At 40.8% G+C, this 27815-nt stretch overlaps 1 protein-coding gene across 3 annotated transcripts; it reads right to left on the bottom strand.

Annotated features, from left to right (window-relative positions):
* LOC134398347 (microtubule cross-linking factor 3-like) lies at positions 1 to 25945 on the bottom strand. Of its 3 annotated transcripts, XM_063125629.1 has the most exons (8): positions 25688 to 25921; positions 24335 to 24559; positions 22767 to 22925; positions 14284 to 14358; positions 12211 to 13386; positions 9748 to 9907; positions 2684 to 2781; positions 1 to 420 (listed from the first exon to the last, which is right to left on the bottom strand). In XM_063125629.1, the coding sequence occupies exons 1-6, from the start codon at positions 25898 to 25900 to the stop codon at positions 9803 to 9805; spliced, it is 1953 nt and encodes a 650-aa protein (XP_062981699.1). In that variant the 5' UTR covers positions 25901 to 25921; the 3' UTR covers positions 1 to 420; positions 2684 to 2781; positions 9748 to 9802. The 3 variants fall into 3 exon arrangements, with proteins under 3 accessions (XP_062981699.1, XP_062981701.1, XP_062981700.1); XM_063125631.1 differs by lacking the exons at positions 1 to 420; positions 2684 to 2781 and having other exon boundaries at positions 9847 to 10087; positions 25688 to 25945; XM_063125630.1 differs by lacking the exons at positions 1 to 420; positions 2684 to 2781 and having other exon boundaries at positions 9847 to 10087; positions 12220 to 13386.
* Positions 25946 to 27815: the final 1870 nt, after the last annotated feature.

Genomic DNA, 27815 nt, shown 5'->3' with positions numbered 1-27815 from the left:
AGTAGACTCATAAGAGCTGAAGAGATTAACACCAGCCATTAAACAGCCTCTTATAATGTATTGAACATGTTACAGGTTGAAGCCTGGGTTATCCTCACTCTCAGTGAAATACACATTACTGGCTTACTTGCAATACTGAGATCCTGAATGCAATTCTTCGTTGTTTTCTTGGGCAACATTTCTTTGTAATCCTCAAAGGCCAGATTATTCTCTATGAAAATGTTATTTCTCTTCATTTCGTATGTCCTTGCTTTCCTTTCTGCCTTGATAGGCAAAAATTCTCTTTGTCTAGAGAACAACAGCTCAATCCCGCTATGTCCATTCTGAAGTGAGGGAATGTACAGACCACTGCTGTGCCTTGCTGTGAATGGCCTTATTCTCAAAGGCATTCATATTAATCTCGTGAATTCATTTTACCTCCTGATAATGTTGAAAAGGAAACAAAACAACAAAAACCCACCCTGTTAGACTATAGTAAACTTACAAGTTCAATAACAAAAGTTTTTTTTCTTCACTTTGAGCTTGTGTCATTAGACTCCCATGTCTGAAATCATTGGACAGCTGAACAATTTGGAACTTATTTCTTTAGCAAGTGCTACCAAGTCAGTGGCTACAGTACTGTTTCTTTTCATTAAATATAAAAAGCACTGCAATTCCTAAAATGCTGGACGTGCTTTGAACATGCAGCATATGCATGTGTGGCTGTTGCTTACTGGGACACCTGAAAGGATGTTCACTGACTCCCTAACACTGGACCTGACTATCTCTCAAATGAACCTTCTCTCAGTCGGGAGATCAGTGATTGCACAATCCGCTGCAATAGGACTCAATAAGTGGTAAGAGAATGTTAAGCCAATGGCAGATCACATATAGGTCCTATCCCATAATTTAAGATCTGGAAAGTAGAGTATCAGCCAGATTACAATGCATCTCAAGTACAGCACTAGTGGGCTAAGTTTTTAGAGAATTGACTCGGACCCAGAAAACCTGGATCCACATTCCTTTTAAGATTCATCCTGTAACGGGTCACAGGAGCCTCAGCTCCTCCTCTGTGAAATGGGAACATCAATGACTTTGTTGATGGGTTGTTGCCAGGGCAAATCACAATTAAGATGGTAAAACAGTGTGCAAATTATGCAATTTAAAGTGCTAGCTGGCTTGAGCAAAGCATTCTATGCCCAGAAGTACCTACGGCTCAATGATACCACTTAGGCCACGGCTAGACCAGGCTTATATCCCGGGATTGTCTCGGGATCATCTCTGTGCATCCAAATGACACACAGGGGATCCCAGGAGCAAGCAGGAATGACCCCTCCATTTGCCTGGGAAAATCCTTAGGTCTAGCTAAGGCCTTAGTGAAACACATCCAGGATGGCCCAAACAAGCCAGATCCTGACTTTGCCAAGCGAATATTCTTCCTTTTCATCCATGCTTCCTTTCTTTGCTCAAATTGCTGCTTATGGATCTGTCATGTTTTCTTGTTAATTGCTCCCATGGATACTGAAGTTCAAAGTTTGATATTTACACATAAAGAAATGGATGATTGTTTAACTTTATTCAACGCGCTCAAGCTAGTATTAGTGGATAAACTCCTTAGAGAACCTCAGATTCTCCCTTATCTCTGCCTCTCTTCTCAAATGATCTTCTTTTCTTCCCCTGGAAGACTAGAATTAAATTTCTTTCTCTTGCATCATTTCTACACATATGGCTAAGGCAAAAAAGAAAGAAAAAGGCTTCACTGAAGAACCCGTGTGGGGTGTGTGTGTGTGTGTGTGTGTGTGTGCAAATTCTACAATCATGCACAGTGAGACATGGTTTCATTTGCCTCGAGGAAAAGCAGGGTGTCTGTCCTTTAGCTGCACTGACACTTTTTGGCATGTCCTAGACAAGGTCAGAAGCACAATACAGAAGTAAACGTTAGATGAACAATCAATGTCATCTTTATCACTTGTACTTTCCTCTCCCTCCCTTCTCTGAAATGATGTTTTAAAAAAGTTGCACAGAATTAGGTTTTCCATTTATTTATTTATTTATTTATTTATTTATTTATTACATTTCTATACTGCCCAATAGCTGGGTGATTTGCAAAAATTAAAACCACAAGGTGCTGCATGGAAACAATATAAAAATGCCACCAGAATAAAATCTTTGTTCCAATCTCAAATGCACAAAGTCCAAATAGCTGGAAATAAAAAGCAGCTACTAAAAATAATAGTCAATGACATCAGCCAAGGAGGTATTATGTTTTAACGGAGGCAGGCAAAAGTAGATGCAGAAGGCAACTCTCAGGCAGATCCTTTTTTGATTTACAAGCAACCCAATCATTCAACTGTATCGGATTCTGAGTACATGCTACAAAATGGTTGTTTGAGATCACAACAGCGGCAAGCTTTTGTGATGTTGTTAATACACATTTGAGAAAATTAAAAGTCAGATGTATGAAAAATGTGCTGTCAGCTCTCTCGGTCATCATTTAGAAAAATCTCACTGAGCCTTCCCTTAAATAATCCATTTCTTACTAAGATGATTACTGTCCTACATTCAAATCAGGAGAAAAACTAGACAGATGTTCAAATAACCATTTGAAAACAACATTTAAAAGCCCATCTCATTTGAAAATATTCTCATTGTCTTCAAATGAGGATGAAGTGACAATAAGGCTTAAAATGAAAAATAAACCTACCTTTTGTAGAGAAGAATGCCCTCAGAAGTATTTCAGTCCGAATGTAATGTGAAAGCAGTGAGTTGGGGAAAGGGCTTCCAGTTCTGAAAATACTGATCCTTCAAAGAAAGGAAAGTAATCAGCTTCTCAACCAGGACAGCCCCTGGAATCCTATTAGATTAACTTTGCAACTCTTTGCAAACTGGGATGGAAAAACGGCTACTATTCAGCAGCATCCCAGCCCCTGGTTCCCATGTGACGTCGGCAAACAGAGGATGGATTTAAAATTGCCTCCAATCTCTAGCCCTGTAACTTTCTATCTTCACAAAGTTTATGTAAACAACTTTATGTCCAGGATACTTTAGATTGCATAGTAGAACCTAGTTTTAAACATTGCCAAAGTAGACTGAGGCCTTAGCTAGACCTAAGGTTTATCCCGGGATCGTCCCAGGGTCATCCCTGTTCATGTAAATGACACACAGGGGATCCCGGGAGCAGGCAGGGACAACCCCGGGACAATCCTGGCCTATGTAAATACTAGAGCTTTGACAACATCCAGTTTTAGATTTCTTTAACAAAAGGCAGTTGGCTTTTTCTAAAATATAATTCTTTTGCTGGAGCATGTATGTATAATTTTCAGAAGTACTATCATGGTAGGAACCTTCCTTCAAAACTGACTATCTTTCTTTCAAAGTAAGAATGGAAAAAGAGGCATTTTCAGTGACAGCTCTGAGACTCCAAGAGACTCACTTCAGAAAGTGCTCTGAAACATTTTAGGATTACACTGGTCAAGGATGGATATGAAGATTTTAATTAAAAAAAACACTTTTGCCATGATGCCTGCAAACTCTTTCCACATTAACATCTGCTGAAAAAGTCTGTTCATCTGCTGTGGAATCCCTGAGCATTACAGAGCATTCTAGGGCATATTCTAGGTTGCCCACTAAATTCACATAGAGCAATGGTGAATCCTGTTGGGCCTCACTATTGCCCTGTCTGAACTGTGTGTTGCACTCTTTTGACAAACATTTTCATTGAACAAGCGTTTGAGAATCTCTGGGTTTCCTGGACCAGTTTGAAAACCAGTAATTTTAACCTTTTATTTTTTATTTGCCCTGAGACAAATGGATTGGTCATTGTAACAGACAATGGCTTATCTAGCCCAGCATTCTGTTCTAATAGTGGCCAAACAGATGCCCCTGGGAAGCCAACAAGCGGGACATCATTCAGCTTCATTGGATGACCCTTGGTTCTGGTTTTATGAGGAAGAAACCTTCACTCTATCCAATTTCTCCACACCTCGCCTAACTTTATACACCTCTATCATGTTCCCTCCTACTCACCCTTTTTTCCCACATTAAAGAGCTCCAAGTGTTGGAGCCTTTCCTCAGAATGCTGACTATTGTGGGCGGGGTGGGGACAGAAAACCTGGGGGAGGCGTGGAATCAGGGCCGGTGCTACCATTAGGCCAACTAGGCGGCGGCCTAGGGCGGAGACGTGAGAGGGGCGCCACGCAGGCAGTGTAGGGTGGCAGGGAAATATGGGAAATGGGGGGGCGCGCCCCTGGCCCGGCAGTCCTTGGCCTTGTTGTCCCCGGGCCACTGGAAGTAGGAAGTCTCGCGTCCGTTCCAATGAGACTTCCCAGGCCAGGCCAGGCCATCCCCGAGCCAAGATCTCGCTGGTGATGCAAGAGAGCGCGAAAAGGCCCCGACTGGAGGCGAGCCAGCTGAACTGCACAGAAGCAGTTGCAGCAAGGCGGGCCGGTCGCGAAGAGCATCAACAGCAGCAGACAGGGCACGAGGCGAGGACGAGGAGGACAAGCAGGGGCGGTGGCGGCGGCACCAGCAAGGTACGGCTGGAGGGTTTTCTACCGGGGATCTCTCCCTGGATGAAACTGACCAGCCTGGTCCCCACCCCTTGCCTGCTTCTGGTTTACTCGGGAGCAATTCTGTATTGATCGCCATGACTTCCTCTTCTAAGGTGTGCTGTGTTGCCCCCAGGGCTCCAGACAACACCCTGACAGTTTTCAGGTTGGTTGATTTTTTATTGTTAAAGGCGAAATGGCCAAACGTTTCACTCTCCTGTGGGAAGGAAGGCTCTGCCTGGAGCATTTCAGGACGCCAACATTGCCGGGGGGGGGGGGCGGCACACCCTGCTTGCCTTCCTCTGCCTCTCCGTCTACATGGTTTTTTGGGGTGGTTTTTTTTTTTTAATCCATTCTTTCCTCAATTCCCTGGAATAGACAAAGAGCTTCCTGTGCTGTAATCTCGTTCTCTCTCTCTCTTCACTCCCTCTACTGACACCCCCAGTCTTGAATGAAAGGAACACAACTATATTTATTTATAAACCAAAGATACCCTGTTTCTCCCCAGTTTTTTCAATCCTGCCCTTTCTCAGGCATCAAAACTGGGTGTTTTGGTTTATTTCGTTTTCCTTTGCCCCGAGTCCCTCTCTCTTTCCCTGTTGCAAGCCAGCCATGTCCACCTTCTTTTCTTCTTTCTCACGTCCTCCTTCTCCCTTCCTATTGCACCTCCAGTGTGTTACTGGGCTGGGGTTTACTGGATTCCAGTAATTGCAAAAGCTTAGCTGGCGGCTTGGCCTTCACAATGCCAGCTGCATGAAGGCTGCATTTTCCTCCTCCAAGTCAGTGTGGAGAAAGAAACTCCAGTCAACAAATTATAAAAGGCGAAGAACATATTTTATGAATAAGGCAAGTTACAGTAGTGGGGGGAGTGAAACATTTCCACTATTGATCTCGGTTGGGGCAAAAGTAATAAATAAATAAATAAATAAATAAATAGGATGCATTGCAATTTATCCTCACTGTATATTAAAGCTCCTTTTTTTCTTTTTTCCAAGCAGAAAATCCAGAATTGGAATTGTTTATTTATTGCCTTTTTATACTTAAAGGTGTGTAAAAGTAAAAGGGTTTAATGTTCTGTTGCCAATGGCGGAGGTATGCATTATACCGAGTGCCCTTTAGGTCAAAATGATTTGTGTGCCAAAATATTTTTTGTATTTGCGAAAGATAATCAAAAATTGATTATTACTTATTCTTGCAATTTAAAATAAATTTAGCAGTTTCAAGTTTTGCGCTTTTTATTTTTTGTACAAAACATCTGTTCTTAAAAATCAAAGTTGGCATTTTTTGGGTGTGTGTGTGTGTGAGAGAGAGAGAAAGTAGCTCACCTTGCCTAGGGCGCAAAATAGTCTGGCACCGGCCCTGGGTGGAATGGAGTGGCTGGAACCCTGAGCAGGAACAGTCTACGCTTCATTATTTTGTTGCAGCTCCTACTTGTTCCTATTATTTGATGGGTACCTCAGTAATATTCTAATGGAAAAGGATGACTATCATTTTCACTTCTGATTTTCAGCACTCACAACATCATTTGCTTGTATCTACATACAGAATTTAGTGCATTTTGTTTCCTCTTGTCAAATCAGCAGCATAAAGTGAATCCAGTCACTGCCACTCATGCAAAAGAAATGAAGTGTGATGTTCTCGAGGCTCTGCACATGCTGTAAACAACTCCTTAAGTTCAACTACAGTTCATCTTTCTTTCTTTACTATGATACATTTAGGCATTGTTTCTGGCAAATTTCCTGCTTTCCTATGGCTGGGCGGGTACATCTCTGCTTCACAGTGGCACCCAAGTCTTCCGCTCTGATGCCAAAGTGTGGACAACACTTTTCACCAGATCTTTGACTTATTAGATCTATAATCAGAAGCTCCAGGCACAAATGTTTTTAGAGGAAAGAAATACCCCTTTCCTTGAAAGAGTGGCTTTAAGTTGCAGTTTAATTTACAAACCGCTTCATTGGTGTATGTATCCTTAAGCTGTTCAATGTTGTTATTTTTGGGATGGAGCAGGACCCCAAACTTACAGGAGTAAGCAAGAATGAACGGCGCTACCTGGTACTGTTTCTTTATTCTGAAGGAACAGGAAGTAATGTTCTGCCTGTAATAAAAGCAGTCCTCCCAAAGGTTTAAAGCAAGGATGAGGAAACTCCAGCCCACTACAACTCTCATCTCCAACCAATGGTAATGCTGGCTGGGGCTGATGAGAGCTGGAGTTCAGCAACATCTAGAAGGTCCAAGGATTTAAAGGACATCGCAAATATCTTTGAAAATAGGAAACCCAAATCTGGATCAGGCATTTTTTTAAAAAATAAATAAATCACAAATGCTCCCAATTCTCTCCATGTGTGCACTTCATCCATATGAGTAAGTGACTTCTGAAAGGTTGGATACTTTCTAGGACCCTTTTATTTGTTGTCAAACCTGGAGAAGGGCAACAAGAAGAGCCTCTGTGGAAGATCTCACCTCTTGGGCAGGATTATATTGAGGAAGGCAGTCCTTCAGATAACCTGATCCCAAGCCATTTAGGACTTTATAAGCCAAAAAACAGTGCTCTGAATTATTCATGAAAATGTAAAGAAAGACAAATCCAGTTGGTACAAAATGGGGGCTAACATGAGCCCTACAGCCCACAATGAGCTTCAAGACTAAATATAGGCACTGCGGAGGCTCTCATTCGCTCCCATGGTCATTGTTCAACCAACTTGTCACCACCAACTGGGCCTGTCCATGTGATCTGACAAGAATTCCACCATGTCAGCCTCTCATTTCTCTAAGCCCACCATGCACCATATGGCAAACCAGCAGCACAACATGCAAGTTAGCTGGGAGTCAGAAATAACAAAGAGGGCAGGAAGATCAAAACGGGAATGTAAAGGAGGGATAGGCATAAGTAATGATACTCTGACCAGGGAGAGAGTGCCGAACAGTTATACTAAAAACAGTATTTCCATTCCTTCCTCCAAGGCAGTCTTCTAGCCAGGTAATAGCCAAGCCCAGACCTAATAACGGTAAAACTAGATGCAATGGTGGCATCTTCATGTACTTCATGTGTCTGCCCCATTCGCATATAAAGCAATGGTGGAGATTTAATCTCAACAACAAAAGGTGTGCACAAGTGAGCCATCTGGGGACAAAAGTGCCTGCTGCAAGGGAGTGTGGGCAAGTGCTCAATCCCCTTCAGTCATACTTTCCTGTTACTGTAAAAGTTATATCTTCCTATCTTCCACTCCCACTTCCACTATATAAGTAATAGAGCAGACACTTAAACAAATAAACAAGACTACCCCCTGCCCTTCACTCTAATTTGCCCCTTAGTTTCAAAGAAGGCACTAAAGCAGATGCTTTCAGACCTTAATCTGGGTTCTGTCAAATACAAAGTACAACTGACAGCAGCCCAGGGCCTTGGGGTCACACATGGTTCAGGCCAAACATGCTGGTTGTTTCTCCCCTAAAAGCACCCATGAAGATCTGTAATGAGTTGCAGGGTAGTCTTGCGCTATTATAAAATTACAGTATTTCAAGTAAAGACATTTCATAGCTGCAAGTGCGGAATCTGCCCTTCTGTACTTAGAGGGAAAACACACAGAATTACCATCTCATTGCCAGCACAGTTCTATCAATAACTTTAAAAAATTATGGGTTTGAGTCAGTGACTCTTAAATTGACTTTTTCCTCAAGGGAATGCAAAAAAAACCCCACACACCTAAAAATCAATCTAATGCTAAGAATTTATATGACAAGTTTGGCTGGAAGGGATTCATTTTCTTTTAACTGCCACATTGCAAATCCCTAAATATACGGGCAGAGGAGGAATCCTGCAAAGCAATCTTGCTAAATGAAATATACATGGCTCTGTTTCTCAGTGATCTGTCTGTCACCAAGACAAGTGGCCACACCTTAAGTTTTTGTGTAGCAGAAACTAGATCTGCTCCACAAGAAAACACGATGAATGACCAGGACTATTTGTGCATATGTGAAGGGTCTCTGCAGTGGGATGACCAGTGCTAGAGAGAACAAAGCTCCTATATCTTTAGTACTAGTGCAGAACAAAAAATTGCAAGTGGTGCTGGAAGAAGAAATATGAATTTCTGCAGCTTGGGGGTGCTGCTATTATCGTCATGAAAGGGGCATGAAGTGCCTTCCTTGCTTCTGAATTGCTGCTCGCCTTCTGATAGTGGACTTTAATCTAATTTGGAGATACTAGAGGCAAGTATCTTGTATCTGATGGTATTGTGACATTGCCCCTCCCTCGTGGTTATCCTTGTCACCTATCCCCTCAAAGGACGATGGTATGACACAAACACCCTGCTAGAAACAAAGGCATTTATAATCAGAGTGGGTTTTACATTTGAGTAAACATGCATAGGATTGCTCTGTAAATTTCAGATACATGCTATCCAATTCTATATGCTAAATAATAAACAGTGCATTTATGTTGTTCTTCCCTTGATCCACACCCAACCAATGCAGTAAAATTTCTGGGCCGAATGAAGAATGGCTAGAGGCAGAGGTGAGATATGGACAGGATGCTTAAGGAATACAAAAGAGTATCTGATAAATTATGAACTGATAGAGGAGGTGAAGGCTTGCGTAGTTTTTTTCTATTTCATCACAGTTTTGGTCTATAAAGGCCAGACCTCAATAATTATTCATACTATTCTAGCATTTGCCCTTGACATTTCATACGACATTTCATACTCTGATATCATCTCATCCTAAGCTAAATCTCCATTCACTACCAAGATATTAAGCCATTCAATGTGCCAGAGGGCTGATCCTGGACTTGGAAGCTATGTGTTCAACTCCCAAAGGATGTCAGTAGAAGCTCTGTACATTTATGAACTGCCAGGAACAGAACTCAACCAAACTCCATGAAGAATTCTTTTTAAATTCACAGCGCCTGCTCTGAACAACTCCACTATTTCTTGGCTATAAAAGTATAGAGATGAGATTTTATTTATTTATTTATTACATTTTTATACTGCCCAATAGCCAAAGCTCTCTGGGCGGTGATAGACGGATGTATATACCGCACAACACAAATTGCAGTGGGATTTAGTTAGTAATATAAGCATTCTCGGGGGATATACAAGTTTTCTACTATTCTAGATTTTGCTTCACATTCAGTTTAAAAAATGCTATTCAAATGAATTTTTCAACTTCATCCTAAAATGGCCAGAATTTTTTTTTATATAAGAATAACTTTTGCTTATCACATACTTACCTACAATTTTGATGGGCAGAAATCTGATTCAGTTGTGGAGGTTTTGGTTATTGCTTCATATTCTGGTGTTTAAGGATGGTTTCCTTTCTTTCAAACAAGTAGTCTTCAGTGTTTTTAAAGCAGTGATTACTACAGAAACTATAGCTCTTGCACTTCTTATCTTGGGAGGATGGACAAAATAAACAAACTGAAAATAATACTACAATGAATGGTAAAATGATGAAATGGTCTAGAGCACAAAGAACAACATGAAAAGGAAGACCAGTTTAAATATTGTTGTGTAAGAAAGGGATGAAAATAATACAAGGATGAGAATAAGTAAAATGATAGGCTGGAACATCTGAGAAGGTAAATACAAAGACAGATAATGCTAAATTAATGAAACAACAATATTAGCATTTCAAGAGGGAAAAAATCCACATATGGAGCCTTCTCTTGCAAAGACTTTGTATGTCAGGTCCAATTAGGTTTAGTGGATCAGGTTCTCAAAGAGGTCGTAATATTGTTACTGCTTTTGTTTTAGAAACAAATGCTCATTAATGGATATATAGAACTATAACTATATTTTAAACTAGTTATATTTCCTTTTGTCTAAAATAACTCCAAAGTTGTAATAAGATTATGCCTTTTTGGTTTTGCTAGCTTGTGCAGTTTAATTTCACTCTTTGTTTTCATCCACTTAGTTTTCAGTAACTAAATAGCATTATATTCAGAATATCCATGATTTAATGACAGAGGAAATAATTTTAAAAGCCTCTTCATTAAACAAGCACCTGTGAGCTGATTCAATTGGCAAGTATAAACCTGGCCTTGCTAGAGGAAATTCTAAAGACACTATCTTCTAACAACCCCCTGAGAAAGGCCTTTGAAAAAAATACAGGCCAAAATGAAAATAAATTATTTGCATCCTGAGAACCCGTTTCTCCTTTTTTCTGACCTATCACAACAGGGAGCCACTGATAGGCCTATCCTCTATAAATCTGTCTATTCATTTTGAAAAGCAATACAAGTCATTGTCACGTCTTCTGGCAGAAATGTCTATGAGTTAACTATGTGCTGTGTCAAGACATTTTTCTTCAGATTGTTCTGAGGTGCCTGGTATTTAATTTAACTGGATTCCCCCATTAGCTAAGGCTAGGAACTTGGAATAGTTTAAGTTAACAAGATTGTCTCACGGCAAGTTGTGTTTTTAAAGAGTGAGAAGAATGTTAGAACTGCCCTAGAAAGTACAGATTAACCATTCATGTACCTTCATACCATACAGTTCTGTATAATCAGATCACTTCTTTTTTATCTGAACTTTTAATTATCAACACATGTTGGGTGTGTATCCATAACGCCATCTTTTATATATACTGCATTGTTATTTTTTGCTGCTGTTTTTGTTTTAATGTTTATGTTGTAAATTGAAAGAATGCTTTCAATTGTTTTGTTTTTTTTTCATTTTTTTCACTTTTGTTATTAGCCACCTTGAACTCCCAAGATAACAGACAGGGTATACATGTTTTAAAATCAATCAATCAAAATATGAGGCTATACTTCAGATATTTCTCTTACATACAACCATTTCTGCTATCTTATTTTCTTGATTTTATCATGCAGGGCCCTCAACCTCTAGCTGGTTCCTACCACTTTAACAGGGGCCATACTCTGACTTAAACAAGAGCTGACAAAGCAGCAGCAGTGGAGCTGCCCACTGATTCACTCCTCCAGGATAAACCTTTGGCTGAGCCATCTCCTTATTAGGCACCTCTGTTACTCGCCAGTTGCCTATTCCAATGCTAAAGATTATACATGTTGTTGTTGTTGTTGTTGTTGTTGTTATTATTATTATTTAGGTTTTAAGTGCTTTTATCCTGCCTGTTCCTATGCTAAGCATTATGAAAATGTGTTTGCTTGTTTTGCATTGGTCTTTTCCTTTAAACAATGAAGTTTTACTTCTGTGCTGGCTCTAATTCTGGAGGGCCCTCAGGCAAGACATCTTCAGTGGTCCCCCTCATTGCAGGTTCACCTCCTTGCTGTCAGCTGCTGCCGTTGCTTCTTCTCACCACCACTGCATGCTCATTTGCCAGGAGGAGAGCTAGCAGGCAAGCAATCGAGTAGGCATTGGCATCTGCCATCATTTGCCCCCTCTGGACCAGAGGGAAAGGTAGGGCAAGCAAACTGATGGTAAAAATGCAGATGAGCAGCAGGAGCCTCTTGGTAATGGGCCCAGTGCAGGGGTGTGGACTGTGGTAAGTGCCCAATCATGCTAACTCCAGAAACCTACTCTGTGTAGCCCTAAGAACCTAATATTATTAGAATTAGGTTGGAAACTACAATATGGAAGATTTTACACAGAAATTTAAAAGATCTGCCCTTCATGTTATATAAGAATTTTATGGAAATGTAGATCAAATATCCAAGCCACATCATGGGCTGACAATTTTTTTTACCTATATGGCTTAGTAAGTAAAAATCTACCTGACTCACTGACAAAGGTTCATCTGTACTTCGATCCTCTGAAGACTTTGGAACTTCTAGTCTGTCAATAAAGGCCTGGAGCTCTTTCCTAAATGCCTTCATCTGGGCATTTATCCGATAAAGAAGTTCGTGTTCTCGTATCCTACTGCCATCATCTTCGTCATCCATAAGTTCAAACAGGTCTCCATTTGCTACATAAACTCTTGCCTCTGTTATTATGCTGCTTGTGTCTGAAATCAGACGATCTATCATCTTAGCCAGGCGTTCTGCTTCACAGCGAATATCCTTCATTTGTTGCCGGTCTGTCAAGCTTTTCTGCCATGCTGCCGGTGCCGGGTAAAAGGATCCAGTGGGAGTCAAGCAACGGATATTGCGGACCTCCTCTGAGTCACTTTCCCCACCAATGGGCCCTTCTCGTTTCCGGTGTGGAGGATGAGAATCATCATCACTTTCTTTTTTTCCTGCATCGCTTTCAGCATCGCTGTCTCTGGGACTGCCTCGGATGCCCAGATGAGAGGCCAGATCATAGCGCTGCATGTTGGACATGAGGACTCGGTTCTCATACTGAAGTTGCATGACTTTACCACTGAGTTCATTGATTTGCATGCGGGCAGCTTTGAGTTCTTCTTGCAGCGCTTCCATCTTGACACTGTCATGATGCCTTGAGCTGTCATGAGCCCCAGTCTTGTATTTATATTTGTTCAGCTCTGCTGTAACGCGCTTGTTTTGTTCCTCTACATCAGCCAAGTTTCTTCTTAACAGTTCGGTTTCGTCCTCAACTAGCTGCAGATGTTGTCGTAGCTCTGACAGAGATTCATTCTGTTCCCCCATGAGGGGGTTGGTTGCTCCGGAGAAATCATCTCCTCTTAAGTCATCAAGCTCTGCTTTAAGCCCTCTGTTTTCTACTTCTAGTTCTACAATTTTCCTTCCCAGAATATTGGCTTCTTCCTCTACTAACCTCAGACGAAGCTTGAGTTCTGCTTCTCTCGTGGTAGGTGGGCCTCCAGCTTCTCCTTTGGGTAAGGGGCTGTCTAAATCACCATAAAACGACCTATACTTTTGCAGGTCATGTTCAAATTTGTCCTTTTCCTTATCTATTTTGGCCAACTTTTTCCTCATCAGGGCTGCCTCCTCCTTCACAAACTGTAACTGGCACTTCAGATCTTCATTGTCTTCCTTTATAAAAGGAAAGGATATTCAACAGTTATTTTGCATGTAAGTAAGGACACCACCTGGCAATTCAACAAAAGAAATGACCAAATGTAGAATAAGGGCTCCATTGGGAGTATATCCATTAATTTCAATAGTCAAGATTTCATTTAATCCACATTTCAAATGCTAAACTTTTCTGCAGTACTATAACAGCAAAATCTGCCACTAAACCTACAGGAAATTCAGGATCAGGTACACTATAAATATTACTATGTGTCCTGAATCATGATACTCCAAATTTTACTCAACAGCTTTTAGCAATATTCAGCAAAGTAAGCAACCAAACAAGGCCTAGTGGTCAGTTCTACCAGGAGCCACTTCACACATTACACAGAAAATTGGGGTTTACCACTGACTATACAGTCAACCTATTGCAACTCCTAATATGTGTACCTGTACAATACACATACTTATTTGTTACATTCACAGAAAGTCGTAAGTATAGGGATTCACCTAACAATATGTAATGTGTGAAGTTTGGCCATTAGGAATAGTTGAGATTCTGACTCCTAGTATTAACACTAGAAAGAGCATCAATATCATAGAAATATGATCTCTGACATCTATTTAAGATAGCATAGTAGCGGAAAGAGTGATCTATTTTGATGTAAGTAATAGCCATTTAAGACTAGTCCAGGCATTACATTTTAGGAATACAGATGCTAGGAACACCTCTATAATTAACTAGCAAATATGGATTTATACCATTTATAGTAAATGAGTGCCAGAAAAATAGCCTTCATTTCCCCACTGCTGATTAAGGAAAGGCTTGCACTCATGAATCTTTACACTTCATAGTCAACAATAGCCACAGAGTTTACTGGACTGTGCCATGGAATAGACAGAAGTATTTGAGCTCACTTCAGTAGGTGTCTGCTGCTGTGACTTTTTTTCTGATTTCTGCAAGTCTTTGCTTCCTCTTCTTTTCAGGGACTGCTGTCAAAGGAAGATCAGATGCAGTAAATAATTTACTAAATGTGTATGCACTGCAAAACTGTTAAACCATATTCAAAACACATTAAACTTTTCTAGCAGTTGTTTTATAGTATTTGTTGCTGTACAATCCAGAATAACATCAGGATGTTATATAATTCATATAAAAGATCATTATATTATTATTGTTTGTTTATATACCATATATTGGAACACTTTGAATATTAAAAAATATTTCACATATGGACAAAAAAACCCTCTGCCAAAACACCTGGAACTTAGTAATGTATTCAGCCTAATTGCAAAAGGGATTTCACCAGTAAAAGGACAGGTAACTAAAGAGAGGTGAAGTAGTCATTTTCTGAATTTGTACTTCATTTACCATGATTCTGCAATAAATGGATTTTCAAAGTAATATTGAAATAAAAATATGCATTAGATTTGTCCTGCAATAACGACATTTTGAATAAGCCTTTAAAGATCTATATGGAATTCTTACATTTTTAAAGGGGCCCAAGTGCATTCAAACCCTTTCCCACCACACCTTCACAAACATATTTGGAATACATGATGGCCCATGGGCCTGAATTCTAGACCTTTCCTCCCATTTTAGCCGGCTAATTTATGCAGAAATATCTTGGGCCTTATGGAGCTTCTGAGTGATTTTCAAAGTCTAAATTTGGAAAGCCTCAAGGGGAATAAATTGTATAGTATGATCCAACATGGCACTTATGTTCTTAAAGACCACAGCCCATCACACCCACCCACCCACCCCTTAAGAGCCCTTGTCTTTTAGGCTTGGATACAGGTCATAAAACTGGCAGGGATGATTCAGACTCAATGTCATCTGTGCAGTGTGCATCCAAAGTGAAAAGGTGAGAATGGATAGTGAAAGGACTAGTGTAATGAAGACTGGCAGGACTGATGAGATCTATAGCTTCCTTTGACAACAGAGCTTGAGAGATTTCATGTTCTCCAGCTCAACCAAAAACCTTCCAAAATGTCAGGTTCAGATGCAAGCAAGTCTCGTTCCAAAATGACCCAGAGCACCACCCCATTTGTCCCCATAGGGTGGGGCCAAATATAGTCACTCCATGAATGGAATGAACTTCTGCTCTTAGAAGGAGTGCAGCCCTCCTAGAAGGGGTAACGTCCATGAAGGGAATAGGTCCTTCTGTGAGTGCAATTCTCCTTCCATGACTGGAAGCTGCTTCCATTCATGGCGCCATTATTTTAGACCCTACCAATTATTTAAATGTGAATGAGATAAACTAGAATTTTATTCAACTGCTCATTTTACCAGAGAGCCACTTTAATGAAACAATGGTATCCAACCTCATTTTAGAAAGAGGAAGGGCTTGAGAAGGAAGGAGTGGCCTTCCCTTCACAATGCGTTGTTGTGATCCTCTCTGAAAATCAAACCCAATATATAGCAATAAAGCTTAGAAAAACTTTCTATTGGAGGGAAGATGGACAGCGAGAGATAAGTAGGGGAGAAAGACCCCCTCCCCGCAAAATGTGTTTATTGTCCTGTTTCAAGGATAAATAATCTGAGCAGAAGGCCCTTCTGTGTGGGGTATGGGTATGGAGGTGGGGTATGACTCCACTTTATTCTTGTGTGTTTCCCTGTCCTGCATTATTGTGTATTGATAGGTGGCGCGAAGTGTGGGACTTCAGAAACTGCTCAACTTTTTTTTGGATCCTAGTGAGAATTGAGAAACTAGGGGTGACCCCCTCATTTGCCCTGGGATAACTTTTGCATTAGGGAGTGAATAGGCATGCTTGTTCCTATCTGCCTGCCTACCACTGCTGTGATAACAAACCCAAGGACTCTGGATTGTTTATCACAGTAGAAGTGTGCAGACAAGGGGGAACCAGCATGCATATTCATTCCAACAGCATTTTCAAAACCGATAGTTTGTTAACAGTGGGTTGTTGCTAATGTGAAAATTGGGTCTTACAAACATCTCGAGCAAAGGAAATGGTAGACATCTTCACCTTTGCCAGACAATGACCCATAGTTGCCCATATAGCAGTCCACACTGCAAGTAACGGCAAGGGGCAGGCTAGAATTCTGGATGACAGCCCAGTCAAAAATTCAGCTGGAAACCTAACAAAGTACCCACTGGTGCTTTCTCCTACAAGCTTCACCAAGCGCTGTTCTTTGTCTTTTTATCGTACATTTTGATTGAGCAAACGCTTGTCAGGAACTGCTGATCGCTGCTCCATGTGGCAAGCTGCATCACTGCAGTTGCTAGTGGGATGGAGGGGTGAAGATCTCGCAATATTTTTATTGCGAGATCTCCCCCTCTGTTCACACGCAGCACCCACCATTTTGTGGTTTTTTTCCTTAAAGGGGAAGATACGCATGAGCGCTCGTGCTCAAAACGTAAGTAATTTCTTTTTTTAAAAAAAAAAATTCCCCACTTCCCCCCACCCCACCCCCGATGGTCACAGTGCTCCTGAGGAGCTCTGCGCCCTGTGCACAGGTCCTGGCTCCTCACGAGGAACCATGAGGAACTGGGACAAACCACGGTGCCTGGCCACACATTCTGCAGTCTCAGGCTCAGCCCGGGACCGTGGAAAAAGCGGGCTCAAAGGGTAGGGCGAGATCCCGGGGCAAGAGAAGGATTGTCCCTCCCTGATCCCGGGATCCCCTGTGTATCATGTGGATGCACAGAGACGATCCCGGGGATCACCCAGGGATTTCGCCCTGTCTAGCAGTGACAAACCTACTGAACTGACTCCACGCCATTCAGGCTGGCCATTGGATCCTTTTTGGCAGGAAGGAGCATGCTGCTTTTTTTTCCAGCTGAGACTTGTTGGATCAACATGGTTTTGTGTTCCTGTATCCTTGACCGGGCTTTAGTCCTGCCTCCTGGTCAAAACCAACATACATACACACACATTCCTATCCAATGCAATCTGGAACACTGTATGTCATATCCGTTGCATTATTATTAAGTTGACATCAATCACATCAAACCCTCCTTTTGAGCTGCGTGTTCCCAGATGGCACTAATCACTCTGATATAATAAACAAAAAGGTGCTTAACCTACGTTAAAAAACATGGTGGGGGAGAAGGGGCTAATCTGCATTAAGTGTCTTTGAAAACCTTCCCCTTAAACCCTGCATCTTCCAAGTGGAAATCAACTGTCTTCTCAAAACACGATATTTAGATCTATGAAAATTTACCCCATCCCAAGAAGCCCTACTTTCCAATGGAACAGACATTTAAATACTCATATAATTTAATATTTTCAATTAAAAAAAGAGGTCCTGATATTTTGTTACTGTTACAATCATTCCACTAAATGAAATGATCATGAATCTAAACTGCTAGTATCTATTCTAATTAAAGGCTTAGTCAAACCTCTAGCATCATATGCTTCTGGTAATTACGTTTTCAGGACAGTCACTATCAATCATAAGGTAACAGAAGTCTCCCTTTATTATAGACACCCAGAACAGTACCAGTGCACAACAAATATCTCCCAAGCAGTCGGTCATCTGAAGCCTAAAGAAAGTAAGTTATTGGATATAGGTTTTAAGCAGCCAGCAGGAAAAATGTAAAGTGTCCCACTATCACTTTTCTGCTCCAGATTCCCTTTCCCAAGACTGCTTTGCTTAAAAAACAAAATGGGCCATTATACACGGTTGCATGTAACATATAGCTTTCTCTTTAGAATCAAAGAATGCAAAATATGGTTATCTACTGAACTATTCATCTCCACTGAGACTCAAAACATAAGTGCTGCAGGGAGTCTGTGACGCCAGGAACATTTTGCACATGGATTCCGTCACTGTACCCACACCCCATCCATACATTCTATAGAAATGATAGAGTATAAGAAGAGCCTATCTCATCCAGCATTCTGTTCTCAGAGTGGCCAATCAGGTGCCTCTGGGAAGCCCACAAGCAGGACATAAGTACTTAGCACCTTCCTGCTCATGTTCCCCAACACAGGGATTCAGAGGCAATATATATGCCTGAGGTAATATATAGGCATAATAACTAGGGCAGCCATTTCTAACTAATATAAATTTCCAACTGCTTTTCTAATTATTATTATTATTATTATTATTATTATTATTATTATTATTAGCTGTACAAGTAGAAATAACAGGAAAACTATTCATACTTTGGAGTATTTATAGTTCCATTCCTGGATACATTTGGATACTACATTTTATTCTATACAAAACATACATCTCTACACCCTACTTGAATAATTAACAATTTAATTGTTATAGTATCTTGTACTGATTCTACTCCTGATCACAAAGAAGAAAAGAATAATGTCAAACCAACTACATAGGTATTAGGCCACCCAGAAATGCCCTATATACCCCAAGTCCTTGAAAAGAAGTCCATTCATTTATTTCTGAGAAATACGTTGAAGGTTATATTAATTAATGCATCATCTGCTATTTGCCTTCTAAAAGTTCTGCCTGGTTTATGTTGTTAATACAGATATGGCATTTCTATTCCACGGTAGAAAACTGTATAATAGCTCTTCCTAGTATGAAAACCTGGACCTATTCCATAGAAAATGTGCCAAAACAATGTTCTCTAAAATACCTTACAGAATTCCAAAGAAAGGTAAGAAATTAACCAAATCCATCAATATGTTAAAAAACAAAAACAAACCCCCCACACACAAATTTAGAATTTATTATACCCCCCAAAACAACAAACAAACAAAAATAAATAGATAGATAAGTCAGGAAAGACAAAAGAAGTCAAGATATTCAAAATGGAGGCTGGCTTAATAGCCAGATACTCATAAAAGAGCATTACAAACACTGGTATTTAATTAATTGCACTGTATAGTCCAGTGCTGACATTTCAAAGACAGGATGATATTTAATTTCTGGAGTTAATAATCAAACTGGATTAATGACTATGTGTGGGAGCCAATGCAGTGTCATCTAGACCCATGCTGTTGTGGTGCAATTTGTGAAGCACAGTGTGACTGAGCCACACAAGCATGACACAGGGGTATGTATGGGCAGGCAGGACAGTAAAAATATTAATTGGGCTAGTGATATTTCTGGTCTTCCACAAAGCTGCACAACAAATCCATAACTGCATAATTGGAATTGCAAATTTCCAGTAAGTGCAGGTGAAGATTCTGTCTAGTTATGGCTGCATAGAAGGTATGTTAATCACTGGACATTCATTGGGCTTGTAAACTTATAAGAAGATCAGTATTGTACTAGATATAAGAGAATAGCATCTAAACAAAGTAATTTTTAAATCTTTTACTTCATTTTAGAACCTAATGGAGCAATGAAGGTGTTAATATGAGTGATGCCTCCAACACCAATGTGGTAAGAAAGGAACCCTTTCACCTGCAGGATCACCTGCAACCGTGTCCCTTCTTATTTATTTTCCTTTAGTACGTTTCTAATCTGCCCAATAACTAACATTCTCTGGACAGATTACAACAAGCTTCTTTTCAGAGTGGTATCTAAGAACAGCAATGCAAGCATTCTACTAAAGCCCAAAGTGAGATCCAATGTATACTTTTTGTTTCTAATCCTTCCAGACTGGATCTCCATGCCTGGATTCCTACTGAAATATGACATATCAGAAACATGGCTTATACTGAGTCAGCCATTGTCCATCTAATCTGTATTGTCTAGAGTCTAGACTGCGGCTCTCCAGGATTTCAGACTGGGAAAACCTCCTACAGGGAAAGCATGTACTCTCTCAGTGAGTTATGTCTTTTACTAATGTCTAGACACCTTCATTGTATCTCCTCCGACCTGCACACTGCAACCTGGGCGCTATTGTCAACTTTATCACATTAGTATTTTCACTAGTTACTGCTTTTCAGTGAAGACCTTTGCAAGTCTACAGAGTCTAAATGTATTATATAATATATTATGGAGATAACTTCCTCTATTCAGTCCCAGAAATAAAACCTGAGGATTCAGGCCTTCTTTTCTTGTTTCTAAAGAACCTCTTGTATCAATATAAAATTCTAATTTTCAGTGTGTGTTGTAGTCCAAACATCATTTATCTCAAAATCACCACATCTTTCAAAGGCTCCCTATTCATATTGCTACCAAGAAAGTTGCAAGCAGATTTATTGACTATTGGCCAGCTCTGTGCAAGGAAACCTAATACAGGGAGATGATAAACAGGAAGCGCTCAATACTCTGCCACTTCATTGGCACTCTCAAAATACAACAACTGTGTGTTAATTAACAATCAAGAGAAGATTGAAGTCCCCTAAATCAAGATCCTGAATATTATGCAAGATTTTTATAGGTTTCAAAATGCATCCTTAAGCCCATCCATGCAATAAGGATAGCCACATTATCTTTTATCCAAAGTATCCCTTTTTTTCTTCACTAGTTAGTTTGCAAAATTGTAGGAGTTGGATCTGTCTCTTATGCATTACCGAATGTAGATGAATGGCAATAATAAAAGTAACAGCAGAAGAAACAGATGATCTTGTAGAATATAAATCCAATGAAATATTTTTCAGAGCAAATGGTGAATTAAAACAGGTACAACATAATTAAAGAGTTAGCCGTAAAATGGGGTGGGTGGGTAGAGTCTATCTTCAGATGTTGCTATACCATAGCCCAAGGGTGGGGGAAGCTGGTTTTCCAGATGTTAGTGAACTATAACTCCCATCATTCCAGACCATTGAGCATGCTGGCTGGGGCTGATGTGATGCTGAGTCCAGTAACATCTGGAAGGCCACAAATTCTCCACCCCAGCCATAACCAAAACTTTTAAGAATGAAAGAAAAGGTAACAAAATACAATTTTTTTGTAAGAGGGAAAAATAATGGAAGTCAACAGCAGTTGTTTGTTTACAATCAATAGCAGAAGAGGCAAGCTGCTATTCAAAGCCTGAATTTCATGAATGTACAGAGTGAAAAAACAAAACCTGATCTCTGGTTACTTTAAATTTTATTCAGTAAAGCAGTTGCTACATGTAAATCCAGATTGTAGCTGCTTTATGTTTCAAACACTGCAGACATTTCATCTCAGATCAAACAAAATGCAATAAGCCAACAACAGAATGAATAGGAGAGAATTAACTTGCAGTACTGATGTCTTAAAAACAAAATGAAGAACTAGAACAAATTGGACATTTTAAAGAAGCAGAAGGGTTAAACTGGAAGGAATGGACCTTCATTTTCCTATGCTTCTACCGGATGGCTGGTGGAAACACATTTATTGTGTATTGTATTTTCTTTTACTTTTTATTCTGAAATCAATAATTTTTTGTTAATGCGAAGATTAAAACATTTTTAAAAAAATACAAATTCTCAGTAGAAGCATCCCATATGTGGAATTCCCTGGCCAAAGAGGTTAGGTCATCTCCTTCTTAATCTGTTTCTACTTTTGAAAATTTGTTTCAATGATTGTTTATTGCTTTTATTTATTTATAATATTATGCAAGCCACTTCAAGTTTACTCCTCTTTTGGAGGGTAAAATCAGGATATATATAAAAATTCTGAAGTGGCTTGCATAACCAGAACTTGTATGTATAAAATCCACAAATTCTTTCTCATTGGTCACACCAAAAGCATGGGAAGAGGAATCATGACTTACTTGTGCCTTTGTTCCCCTGCTTCTTTACAATATTCAAAGCCACTTCGATTTGTCATCTTGCCACCTCGTTTATGATATAAGCAAATTTATTTAGATAGATGGAAGATAGATTTGGTTCATCTTCCTAGTTTCATAAACAATAGCATCAGTTACCTACAGAAACTGTGGATTCTTTGTGCAGCTTTTCAGATGCTGGACAACTATCTTAACTGGTTTGGTAGAGAACCCTGCCTCTAGACTACAGTAGGGTAAAATGATTCTTAATGCAATTCAAAGACTATGGCTCCAAAGCAAAGATACATCATTTGATGTTGCAAATCAGTGTCAAAAAGCCCCAGGGTTAATCCAATCCTTGGGTGCATCTGAAAGAGCATGAGAGTGTGGCTGGTTGACTTGGTGGCTTTGTTCCGAAAATTCAATAGAAACAAACATTCCTTGCTTCAAGTATTAGTGGTTCTCATTTCAAAAGCAGGCATAAGGAACTCGTTTCAGCAAACAGAAAATCTCAAACCTTTCTGGAATATCCATGAAAACCAACAGCATACACTAGAAAGCAAAAACTGAGTAAGAGAAGGGGTAATAATGGTGGGGTCATCAATGTCTTCTAGGAAATGTTTGCAGTTTCCCAACTTGTATTTTCCTTCCCAATAATCAAATTATTCCATCCAATTTAGGTTCTTCATGGTTTAGTCTAGCATTCTTTAAAACTTTGACATCCTCCTCCATTAAGCACATTGAGTGTTATTTCAACAATAATGAAAATCAGCAGGGTGGAATAAAAACTAATAATATCCCTCAATTCCTTAATGGTAAATAGGGAGCACTAACCTCTTTCATTTTGTCAAATTCATTCTGCAGAGCCTGCTTAGCAATCTCTACTTCTATGAGCTGCTGTCTTAATTTTTCATTTTCATCTTCTGTAGTGGTGCGTTTTTCTTCGACATTTTCCAACTCATGGTGAAGTCTTACCGAAACATCCTTTGCAACCTAAATGGAACAGTATTTTCAACTTTAAAACAAAACAAAACCATAGCAGTCTGACTATTCATATCTTGAATCTAATTCCATTAAAAGTTGAATAAGTTGTTTTCCTACTGATTTTTAAATAGTGGGAGCTTAACCATTCCAGCTTATCCTTATGATTTCCAGACAATGTGTATCTGGGCACTGATGGTACCTAATAATTACATGACTGAGATCCAACCAAAAGCTTGCTTTGAAATTAGCAGATATCAGAAACTATTCACCATCTTTATGTAGGCTTGGTATAACCATTGTTAAATATCAAAATTGTTGCAGTGTTGTAAAACCGAAGGTTCATAAAATCAAATTTCAACGCATTTTTGCACCAGGCAGCTATCAATTAACATCCAGCTAGCAATTCTAACATTTACAATGTGATAAATAAGCCATGTTTCAATAGCATTTACTTGCAAGTAAATACGTATACATAGGCTTGCAGCTTTAATGTAGCTTTCCCTAGCTACAACAACACAAAGGAAAATAATTGGCTGGAAGCAATCCAAAAACCTCTTATTTACCAGAAAGCAGCAGCAGCAGGGAGTTGCTCACTCAGTCTTATAAGAAATATAAATGAACATAAAGTACTGATGATCAAGATCAAGATTATTTAGACACATGACAGCATCACTACAATATCTCTCATCACACTCACTCATCCACAACATACACAAAATTTGATGAATCAAATTTGATTTAAAAAAATTGCAACAAAATAGAGGGAGAGAATATCATATGATGTTAGAGGCCTAGAACTTTCCCTCCTACATTATGATTAGTTCGCTATATTGGTATACTCCTTCCATATCAAATCATTCAGTTGTATGTTATCTACCTTATTGTATTTTTAAACTGGAAGACAAAGTTAGGGTGTGATCCAGAAAGATCAGCAGCAAGGTTGAGACTTTTTGTCTTCTAGATACATTTGCTCATACAAGCGGCCCCTGCAGAGCCTTGAGCCCATGAAAACAATGATCCAAGCGATATAGCATAGAGTATCTGGGCACTTGCTCCACTGGAAAGGGCTAAATATTTGAATGAGAACTATCTTAAAAACTGAGTTTTGAGAGTCAGGATCAAGGCCAGCCTTCTTCACCTTGGTGTCCCCCAAATCTTTTGGACTACTATTCACATAATCCCTGACCACTGCCCATGCTAGCTGAGGCTGGTGGGAGTTGTGGTTCAAATCATCTGGAATACCCCAAGTTGGGAAAGTCTGATGTCTATCAAATTCCTGTTCTAAAAAACATAGGGCAAGGTAGGCATCAAGCCACCTCTGTTTTCCATTGGAAGACTAGGGCACACAATGTTTTCATAGCCTCACAGTTCTTCTTATCAGCCTCCCACCTCTTTGCCAATTTATGACCCTCTGGTACCTTCAAGTCCTGTTCCAAGCTACGCAAAAGTTCTCCATCAATCTCCCCAGTTTGGGCATAGCGGAGCCTCTTGCGCTCTGCCTTTCGAAGACGATACTGGAGGATCCTGCAATTTTTGTTGGCCCTCTCCAATTCATGGCGCATTTCCTGAAGCTGGCAGGCATCCTCTTCAAAGAAGCTGTCCCTCATCTCATCCATCTCAGTCCTCAGCTCATCTATCTCATTCTGGCATCGAGTCAGAAGGAACAGGCGGAAATGCACCACAATAAGTTAGTTCACATGAGTAAAGAAAAGGAAAACAAGGAATGAAAAGGATTATTTCTCATGCACTGACATTTATACCGGTAGGTAATCCATAATAAAATCTTAGGCAGAAGGTAGTTACTTAGTGTGGGCAGCAAAGGGAAGTACATGGTTTCCCCACCAGTTGCATGTATGTGATACAACTTACTAAGCCTATATGGGGACACAACAGGTGTATTGGGTCATCCCCTTCTCATCACCACATAGTCATAACTAGTCAACTGAATGATGATACACAACTCCTGAATATTTTACCACTAATGGTAAAGTGTATATTTACTTTTAGACTGATCTAGAACACAATCTTTTTACCTTGCAGATAAAACAATGGTAGAGTGAAAGCATTATGATCTGAAAAAAGTAATTCTTATGTTCTTATATTAAGCATTCCCTTTAACAGGTTGGAAGAAGACAAGTAAGGAGGACACATCTATGTGCAGCAAAAAACAGGGCTGCTTCACACACCAGACAAAAAGAAGGACTTGCATTTCTACAGCATGTCAATTTGTAGTGTGAGAAGTGAAAATGTGTATGTGCCACATGAGAAACATGGACTAAGGTGATCATTGGGCAAGCCATATACGGCAATGTACATCCTTTTTTCCACCACAGAAGCAGTAGCCATGGTATATCATCGTGCCTGAAATGGCCCTAAGTAGTTCACTCTGACAGCTTTTTCCAGATGGCTCAATTTATCGTATGCATTCACTCCTACATTTGATGAGGGGCACCTTAGAAGAAGAAAACTGAAGCCTGCATTTCTCTACTGTTGGATAGCCAAATCTCTCTGGGCGATTTTTTTTTCCTTTTCGGTGAGGGGCTCATTGTCTTAGATTTGTCAAAAGATTTGGACTGCGAACTACTTTCTTCTTTTCGTAAATCAGAAAGACAGAACAATGGCCACGTCTACCAAGCTCTCACTTTGCCTCCTATAAAACTGGCTCCAATTACAGAATCCCTTTCCTCTTCCGGGAGAGAATAAAGGCGTCTCCCCTCCCCGGTCCCCGCCCAAGGTTGTGCCACACCCGCCTCATTTCTCCCGCTGCTCACCTTGAGGGTCTCATTCTCCTCCCTCAGTTTCTCCATCTCTTCCTGCAGCTCCTGCTGCTGCTGGGGATTCAGGCTCAAAGCCCCTTCAGGAGGTCCGTGGCGCCCTTGGCTCTCTTCGGCCCCAGCCGGCGCCATTGGCGATGGGGTCGGCGAAGGGGCAAGCTGGGCCGCTGAGGCACCACCGTCGCCCTGGTTACCGCCTTTGCTTTGCATCTGGGCCGCCGCCAGCCCCTTTCTGAGATGGAACCGGATGAGCTCACTTTGCAGGCATCCCTCCTGCCAGGAGTCGCCGCCGCCGCCACCTCCCGAGCCGGGGCCTGGCCCTTCCCTGCACCGCAAGCAGATGGAGAAGCCGGGGTCGCTTCCGCCTCCGCCTCCTCTCCCCCCCCCCCCCGCCGCCGCCGCCGCCGCCGCCGCCGCCCTTTTTGCAGAGGCCTGTCGGCTTTACCTCAGTTGCAGCACTTGGGCGGCGGCTCCGAAAGCGCGCACCGGGGCCCTCCTTTTCCACCTGCTGCCCGGACCGGAGGGGCGGCGGGCTCTGGACGCGGCAAGCTCGGTGTCTTTGGGAGGCGCTTCTCGCTCGTCAGCTCCGGCTTTGAGCCCGGGTGATTTTCTGCCCTGGCTGCTGCTGCTGCTGCCAAGCGGAGGTAGCAATCGCAGCCGCCGCTGTGGAGCGCGGGATCAGCGAGCAGCCACGGTGGGGGCGGCAGAATCCTTGGGTCTGCCTAGTGGAGAGGATGCTCTCGCTGTTGCTGCTAATGCTGTTGCTGCTTGTTTCGGCTGCTGCCTCCTTTGGAGCCAGACGAGGAGCGTCTGTAGTAGCGGCAGCGCCTCCACTCGGCGGCTCGCTCATGGCTGATGATGGTTCCCAGGTGTGCCACGGAAACGTTCCAGGCCTGCCAGGGTCATCCTCCTGCGATTTCCCCTTGAGCTGGTGAAAGAGGCACTCACAGAAGTCCTACATCCCGAAGTATTGCTCTCTTTTCCAGGGCCATAGCTAGACCTAAGGTTTATCCCAGGATCGTCCAGGGGTCAAACCTGTTCATCTAGGTGACACACAGGGGATCCAGTGCTCAGGCAGGAGTGAACCCTGGATGATCCCAGGATAAACCTTGGGTCTAGCTGTGGCCCAAGTCACAGGTATCACCTGGGGGCTTGCTCTGAAATCACTGCACTACAAGCATGGCACAAACACATGGCACAAAAGTCTGATCTCACCAGCACACACCTCTCCCGCCTAGGAAATTTGACAGGAAGCCCTTAGCTTCATTGGATGCCTGGTGGGCAAATCAAAAATAACCCAGGGCTTTTCTGAGGCAGCTTTTCTAATGCTAATTTTCTAATTCCAAATACTCAGACACCCATTTCATCCAAAGTACTTAGTGGATGGCATCTTTCTTTTTTGTTTATGTAGTTTCTGTATAGCTTTATTTGCATTGGTGGTACAGAATAATTGATGATCATCATCATCTTCTGAAGCAACATGATGCAGTTCTACTGCTGAAGACATGCAAAGCTTAGCTCTATAAATGTGGGACTATATGCACACCAACAGATTCTCATATCTTAAGAGGAACCACAAGACATAAGTGTAATAAAAACTAATATATTTTGAACTTAAAACTCAGTACAGTATACTGTAATGTTTTAAGTGATATGTAAAAACATGACGGTTAAGAAGGGTCCATAAAGGGTCAAAGCCTAAATTTATTTCAAATTTCAATTGTGGTTAGCTTTCTAAATGCCATCAGTTATATAAAAGCACATTTATGTGTGTTGGAAAGAACTTGTCAGATCTTTTTCTTTCCATGTATTAAAAACAAAGCTGGGGAAGAACATCTATGAAGCTTAAGTCATATTGTTTATAATAATGCATTCACTAAATGAACCTTCAGTTTAATTCCATATTCCATTCCACATTAACTATTAGTATGAGAAAAGTTCAAATGCACACTCTTTGATGTCATTTGTGAATATGTTCAAAGTAATTACCAAATCATTATCAACTAACAACTTTCCTCCTGCTGCATTTGCAAGGAGATAGTTTCCATAGTCAAAGTAGATTTTAACAGGACTCTTGTTCAGTGAAATTATCACAAAGAGAACATACAGAAGATCAAACTACCCT

This window comes from Elgaria multicarinata, chromosome 4 (assembly GCF_023053635.1).
Source record: "Elgaria multicarinata webbii isolate HBS135686 ecotype San Diego chromosome 4, rElgMul1.1.pri, whole genome shotgun sequence".
Taxonomy (NCBI): Eukaryota; Metazoa; Chordata; class Lepidosauria; order Squamata; family Anguidae; genus Elgaria; species Elgaria multicarinata.
The sequence above is the reverse complement of the archived record's forward strand: the minus strand, read 5'-3'. Positions and strand labels throughout refer to the sequence as shown.